Raw genomic sequence first — 8,019 nt, 5'->3', positions numbered from 1 at the left:
TGCCATGTTGGCCTGGCTGGTCTCAAACTCTTGGCCTCGAGTGATCATCCGCTTGCCTCGGCCTCCCAAAGTGCTGGGATTACAAGTGTGTGCCACCGCACCCAGCCTCCGTTTGATTCTTGGGCCTCTATTTGATCATTTTTTTAAATTTATTTTCTTTTTTTTTCTGAGACGGGGTCTTGCTTTGTCACCCAGGCTGGAGTGCACTGGCACAATCTCCGCTCACTGCAACCTCTGCTTCCTGGGTTCAAGGCGGTTCTCCTGCCTCAGCCTCCCGAATAGCTGGGATTACAGGTGCACGCCACCACACCCGACTAATTTTGTAATTTTAGTAGAGATAGGGTTTCACCATGTTGGCCAGGCTGGTCTTGAACTCCTGACCTCAAGTGATCCATCCACCTCTGCCTCCCAAAGTGCTGGGATTATAGGCGAGAGCCACCGCGCCCGGCCAGGCCTATGTGTTTGATTCCTGAGCCTCTTGCAGATATCTGATATTGGAACTTTCTCCCTATAGCAATAGTCTTTTTTTTTTTTTTTTTTTTTTGAGGCAGTCTCACTCTGTAGCCAGGCTGGAATGCAGTGGTGTGATCTCGGCTCACTGCAATCTCTGCCTCCTGGGTTCAAGCAATTCTTCTGCCTCAATCTCCTGAATAACTGGGACTACAGGTGCCCACCACCATGCCCGGCTAATTTTTGTGTTTTTAGTGGAAACAGGGTTTCACCATGTTGGCCAGGATGGTCTTAATCTCTTGACTGGATGATCCACCTGCCTTGGCCTCCCAAAGTGCTGGGATTACAGGTGTTAGCCACTGCGCCCGACCAGAAATATTTTGTCTTTCTTTCTTTCTTTCTTTTTTTTTTTTTTTTGAGACAGAGTCTTGCTCTGTCCCCGTGGCGGGACTGCAGTGGCGTGATCTTGGCTCACTGCAAGCTCCGCCTCCCGGGATCTCCATCTCAAAAAAAAAAAAAAGTTCTCTCTTTATCTAAGTCCAATTTTTTTTTTTTTTTATTTGACAAGCCAAGCACAAGGTACAGTGTCCCTTTTCTCATTATGGAATACAGCCTCACAAGAAGTCTGAAATAAGTTGCTATACTCAACACATTTTACCAATGACGTATGCGAGGTCCAAAGATGTAAAGTAACTTTTCAGAGATCACACCACTACAAAAAAGAGCTAGATTTTTTAAGGTTAGGTCTTTGGACTCCAGAACTCACATGATCTATACCTTAACAAGTGTTCTCATCAAAAACCACTGGAGGCCTGGCCCAGTAGCTCACACCTATAATCCCAGCACTTTGGGAGGCCAATGTGGGAAGATCACTTGAGCCCAGGAGTTCAAGACCAGCCTGCACAACATCAGAAGACCTCAACTTTACAAAAAATAAATAAATAAAAAATTAGCTAGGTGCAGTGGTACACAACTGTGGTCCCAGCTACTCAGGAAGCTGAGGCAGGAGGATCGCTTGAGCCCAGGAGGTCAAGGCTGCAGTGAGCTGTGATCGCACCACTGCACTCCAACCTGGGCAACAAAGCAAAACCCTGTCTCAAATAAAATAAAATAAAATAGCCCAGAGTTCTGGAATTTGAGGTCAGGAAAGATTAGAATTAATTGTATAGAAAGAGAAAGGAAAAAACCCAACTATACACACACATATACATATACATATATATATAGAGAGAGAGAGAGGACTTTCTCAAATCACGGAGTATTGAGTGCTTTCCCAGGAGGTTTGAGAAAAATCAACACTTTAAGCACTCTTGAATCCATGGTTTTAACTTGTTAATTCTAAGAACAATAGACTTACATTTCCTTCCCTCCCCAACTCAAACCTTTCCTGTTTAAAAGGAAGCTGCTGACCTGACAAAACCCCAACAGGTAGTCAGGTTTCACTTTCCTTTTTGCAACTGGTTTTTCTTGGAACTAATTTACACAAATAATTTTGAAATTTTCACGTGATTTATCAAAAAATGCTTCTTGGTTTAGTTATTTAATTAAAATTAAGTCTTTACAAGTAGCAGATCAAAAAAATGGTACTTGGCACAGTCCATTGCCTGTAGTGGGTACTCTATTATGTGGATCTGGGTAAATATTGGTGGATCCAAATTGAAAGAAAATGAAAAGCATATGTTGTATACATTGAATTTGTCTTTTTTCTTCCATAGAAAACAAAATCACAGGCGCATTACTGCCCTGTCTTGATGAGTCTCATTTTGAAAATCTTGGAGTAAGGTAAGAATGAAGAAATAAATTCACATTATAACCAAACACACTTTATCCATCTTTCAGGGACAAAGCCCAAAATCTCTGATATAAACTGTCCTCATTTTAAATCTATGAAGTGCTTTAAAACAGCAGAATCCCTTGCCTGCTGGTTTTGTTTGTTCGTTTGTTTTTTTGAGACAGTCTCTTGTTCACCCAGGCTGGAGTATCTCGGCTCACTGCAACCTCCGCCTCCCGGCTTCAAGTTATTCTCCTGCCTCAGCCTCCTGAGTAGCTAGGATTACAGGTGCCCACCACCATGCCCCACTAATTTTTTGTTGTTGTTTGTTTGTTTTTGTTTTTGTTTTTTGAGATGGAGTCTTGCTCTGTCACCCAGGCTGGAGTGCAGTGGTGTGATCTTGGCTCACTGCAAGCTCTGCCTCCCGGGTTCATGCCATTCTCCTGCCTCAGCCTCCCGAGTAGCTGGGACTACAGGCGCCCACCACCACGCCCGGCTAATTTTTTGTGTTTTTAGTAGAGACAGGGTTTCACCATGTTAGCCAGAATGGTCTCGATCTCCTGACCTCGTGATCCGCCCTCCTCTGCCTCCCAAAGTGCTGGGATTACAGGTGTGAGTCACCGCACCTAGCCACCTGCTGTTTGTTTTCGCTTTACAAATCCTATGTTTGCTATTACTGTTTATTCCTATTTAGTTTATTTTTAATTTAATTAATTAATTAATTAATTTTTTGAGACAGAGTCTTACTCTGTCACCCAGATTGGAGTGCAATGGTGTGATCTCAGTTCACTGAACCCCCCGGGTTCAAACCATTCTCCTGCCTCAGCTTCCCGAGTAGCTGGGATTACAGGCACACACCACCATGCCTGGCTAAGTTTTGTATTTTTAGTAGAGACAGGGTTTCACCATGTTGGCCAGGCTGGTCTCGAACTCCTGACCTCAGGTGATCTATCCCGCCTTGGCCTCCCAAAGTGCTGGGATTACAGGTGTAAGCCACCGTGTCCGGCCGTATTCCTATTTCAAATAATTTTGCAGACAAACCTTCATCAAGTTTGTAGTGACCAACTTTTTACTCTCAAGTTTAGAATAATTGAATTATACACACTGGGAAATACATAAGAACCAACAGGGAAAAAATGTTAGTAAGAAAACCAAGGCTACATCCCTACCTTGAGCATATTTCTAGGTTTTCCTAAAGATTGAACTATGCCCTCGTATTAGATTAAAAGACTCTATGCAAAACAGGTACTTTTAAAAGACTCGATACAAAACAGTTGTATAATTTGGGAGAAGTCATTTAACCCTTCAATTTCTGTACCTGTAAAATGGATAGCAATAACGAGATGATGTACATAAAGTGATGAACCATATGATTAACTCTTAGTAAATTTTATAGATAGTGATAAAGCAAGACCCCATCTCTACAGAAAATTAAAAATTAGCCCGGCACTGTGCATGCACCTGTAGTCCCACCTACTCCGGAGGCTGAAGCAGGAAGATCCCTTGAGCCCAGGAGTTCAAGGTTGTAGGGATCTATGATAAGCTCCTGGACTCCAGCCTGAGCAGCAGAATAAGACCCTATCTTAGATAGGTAGGTAGTTAGAGAGCTAGATACATACATACATACATAGTCCCATGGATCCATCTTTGTGTATGGCTGTAGGTTCTAGTGTCTAGATTAGAGTGGGGCTCCTTTAAAGATCTCAGTTGAGGATCTGGTGTTTAAATACTTCTTTTTTTTTTTTTTTTTTTTTTTTAAACGGTTTTCTCTTTTTTTCCAGGCTGGAGTGCAATGGCGCAATATTGGCTCACCGTAACCTCCACCTCCCACGTTCAAGCGATTCTCTTGCCTCAGCCTCCCAAGTAGCTGGGATTACAGGCATGTGCCACCATGCCCAGTTAATTTTGTATTTTTAGTAGAGACGGTGTTTCTCTATGTTGGTCAGGCTGGTCTCGAACTCCTGACCTCGGGTGATCCATCCACCTCTGCCTCCCAAAAGTTCTGGGATTACAGATGTGAGCCACTGCGCCCAGCCTTAAATACTTCTTAAAATGAAAATTTTGTTTCTATTAGAGAATTGGCCTTCTCTTCTGAAATTTTACTTAGTTACATGTTGTTTGTGGTAACAGTAACCAAAGAATCAAAACAAAGGATTATACTGAATTACTTCCTGTACTGTTGTTTAGGTAATTGATAACAGAAGTAGACTGTGAAACAAGATCACTGCAGAACACTTAACTGACTTCCAGTAAATATCCTTTGGATCAGAATCTCCAGGGACCTCATCTTGGCTTGCTCTTTTTTTTTTTTTTTTTTTTGAGACGAAGTCTCTTTCTGTTGCCCAGGCTGGAGTTCGAGTTCAGTACTGCAATCTCGGCTCATTGCAACCTCCGCCTGGGTTCAAGCGATTCTCCTGCTTCAGCCTCCTAAGTAACTGGGACTACCGGCGTGTGCCACCACGCTCAGCTAATTTTTTGTATGTTTAGTAGAGATGGGGTTTCACCGTGTTAGCCAGGATGGTCTCAATCTCCCGACCTTGTGATCTGCCCACCTCAGCCTCTCAAAGTTTGTTTTTTTTGTTTTGTTTTGAGATGGAGTCTTGCTCTGTCACTCAGGCTGGAGTGTAGTGGCGTGATCTTGGCTCACTGCACCCTCCACCTCCCAGGATCAAGTGATTCTACCACCTCAGCCTCCCAAGTAGGTGGGACTACAGGTGTGCACCACCACGCCTGGCTAATATTCGTATTTTTAGTAGAGACAGGGTTTCACTATGTTGGCCAGGGTGGTCTTGAACTCCTGACCTTGTGATCCGCCCACCTCAGCCTCCCAAAGTGCTGGGATTAAGGGCGTGAGTCACCGCGCCTGGCATGCCTCTTTTGTAACCACATTTCAGCTCTCTCAGTCTTCTCAAAGCCCCCCTTATTACTTATTTCTTGTATATAATAGTTGCTTACTATTGGGCCTGAATGGAATTTGTTCCAATACAGTCTTTCTTTTCAAGGGAGCCATGTGTGTCTTTGTGGACCCAAGTGCTATTGATTCATTCAGTGAATATTTTTGGAAAGCTATGTACTAGGCATTCTTCCATGAACTTGGGGCACATGAGTGAACAAAACAGACAAAATTCCAGAAGGAACACTATATTGCACGTCTCTGTGCCCTACCTCATAACTCAAATTCTGTAGGACTCCTTAAAGCTGTATTGTTCTGTATCGTAACAACTAGCTTCATGTTTAAATTAATTAGAAGTAAATTAAATAAAAAATTCCTTGGTTACACTAGTCATATTTCAAGTACTCAGTAGTCACTATGGCTAGTGGCTACTGTGTTGGACAGAGCAGATATAGAACATTTCCATCATCGCAGAAAGTTCTACTGGCCAGTGCTGCCTTACAGGTTGCCAGTGGGATTAGCCCTACCCACTGCTCCATCCAGTTGCTCACGGTTAATACCAATGCAATTGACTGGTTAATGGACCTTTGTATTATTTTTATCTAATTTCCTACTTTACCCTTCCTAGACCCCCCAATCCCTGTGCCCAGAGTTCACACCCCAAGATTAATTACTTGCAAGCTCTTATCCTGGACCCTGCTTTCTAGGGAGAATCCAGCTTAGACAAGCACTCCTAGTAGGCTGTCAATTTTATGAACAACCATTGATTTATAAAGGTTTTTTTAAAAAGTAAGAAACAGGCCAGGCGTGGTGGCTCAGGCCTGTAATCCCAGCACTTTGGGAGGCCAAGGCGGTCAGATCACAAGGTCAGGAGATCGAGACCATCCTGGCTAACACAGTGAAACCCGTCTCTACTAAAAATACAAAAACCAAAAAAAAATTAACTGGGCGTGGTGACGGGCGGCTGTAGTCCCACCTACTCGGAGGCTGAGGTGGGAGAATGGCGTGAACCTGGGAGGTGGAGCTTGCAGTGAGCCAAAATTGCGTCACTGCACTCCAGCCTGAGCGACAGAGTAAGACTCCATTTCAAAAAAAAAAAGAGAGGTAAGAAACATTGTCACATTAAATATACATGTCAGTTGTAAGAAGCATTAAATTTCATTAAAATTGGAACACAGGAACAAAATAATTTTGTAGTGTAAATATCCTGGCCCATGACTTCTTTAAATCTTTATTTAACGCCATGTCCTTTGCTAAACAAAACAAAACAAAACAACTCCCTGGTTTTGGGTGGTTATTTTTATATACTCTGATCAGTGATTTTGGTTTTGTTTTGTTTTGTTTTTTGAGACGGAGTTTTGCTCTTGTTGCCCAGGCTGGGGTGCAATGGCGCGATCTCAGCTTACTGCAACCTCTGCCTCCTGGGTTCAAGCAATTCTCCTGCCTCAGCCTCCCGAGTAGCTGGGATTATAGGCATGCGCCACCACCACGCCTGGCTAATTTTGTATTTTTAGTAGAGATGGGATTTCTCCATGTTGGTCAGGCTTGTCTTGAACTCCTGACCTCAGGTGATCCACCCACCTTGGCCTCCCAAAGTGCTGGGATTACAGGCGTAAGCCACTGTGCCCGGCCGATTTTTGGGTTTTAAGTGATGAATACTGAGTGTCAGTTTAGGAAAACAGTAGGTGGCCATGGGGTTAGTTTAGGTTTGATACTTTATGCTGTGACTCTGGTTATGCTCAACTATGTGACTCCCCTTAACCTGAGTCCACCTATAAGTACTTCTGAAAGCCTAGCTTTGCACTGTGCTTGTTATGTCAAACTGATGAGGAGGATAGGGGAATGGGAAAACACGAAATATGCTGCTTTTTAATTTATCAGTTGTAACAATGCTTCTATGTATCCCAAGAAATCATTCTTAAGTGTTCTTATTACCGTGGGTCTCAGGGTACACCATAGAGGCCAGGGTAGTGCCTCTGACTCCCAGTCTATGTATGACTTATAGAAAGATACTTTTTTTCAATCTGGTTAGCTAGTAGATCAGTAAAACCCTTCCCCTGCACTTTCTGTTGACACCCAGCCAAGAGGGAGGAGGATATGCTGGGTCCAACTAGTCATTGTAAATGAAGCAGGATGATGAATCACAGGACTTTGAGCTGTTCAAATTTAATTCCCATTATGTATTTTCTTGAAACTGGAGCATTAATGAGGGATTACTGACAATGGAAAATGAATATAAATAAAGTTAAGGCCTTCATATATATTTCATTCATGCTTGAGTCATACCTGGTGCTCATAAATCAATCCAGGATTATGAGGGTAGATGTTGACTTCAGTCTGGTTAAAATGAAGTACAGCATGAGCATTGAGTAGACATGAAGCAGATGTGGACTTTTTCAAGTCGTAAGTTTATCAAGAGAGAAGAGGGTCAAGGACAGAAGCCTGGGGGAGGCCTACATTGATTCAGCAGGAGAGTTCCCTATCTTAGCAGCAAAGGAAGGAGACAGTTTCTAGGAGGAGTATGTTTGAATTATTGATTGTTCCTTCCAATCTAACTTCAATGTTACTGTAGGTTATCTAAAGTTGATTATGTCTACTATATACTACAGGGATTATTATTAAGCAAATAATGATAGACTTGCTTATCCTGTTGTAATTTTAGTCCCCTGGGGGAGAGGAAGAAGCTGCTTAGTTATATCCAGCGATTGGGTCAAATCCACGTTGATACAATGAAGGTAAGAGGATCTGAGTTTGTTATTTTTTTTTAAATATAAAGTGATATAACTCAATTATGTAAAATTCATTTTGAAGGGAATAGGAGGAAATCTGCTTCTCAGTGATGGAACTGCGAGTAGTAGATCTTTTCTTTTTTTTTTTTTTTGAGACGGAGTCTCGCTCTGTCGCC

General features: G+C 42.6%; 1 protein-coding gene across 1 annotated transcript in view; it reads left to right on the top strand.

Moving 5' to 3' along the window:
• SAMHD1 (SAM and HD domain containing deoxynucleoside triphosphate triphosphohydrolase 1) overlaps positions 1-8,019 on the top strand; it is a 41,483-nt gene that overhangs the window by 2,574 nt on the left and 30,890 nt on the right. Inside the window, exons 2-3 of the mRNA XM_026455277.1 lie at positions 2,166-2,232; positions 7,777-7,849. Of these exons, the coding sequence (XP_026311062.1) occupies positions 2,166-2,232; positions 7,777-7,849 (140 nt within the window). The remainder of the gene's footprint in view (positions 1-2,165; positions 2,233-7,776; positions 7,850-8,019) is intronic.

This window comes from Piliocolobus tephrosceles, chromosome 20 (assembly GCF_002776525.5).
Source record: "Piliocolobus tephrosceles isolate RC106 chromosome 20, ASM277652v3, whole genome shotgun sequence".
NCBI lineage: Eukaryota > Metazoa > Chordata > Mammalia > Primates > Cercopithecidae > Piliocolobus > Piliocolobus tephrosceles.
The sequence above is the reverse complement of the archived record's forward strand: the minus strand, read 5'-3'. Positions and strand labels throughout refer to the sequence as shown.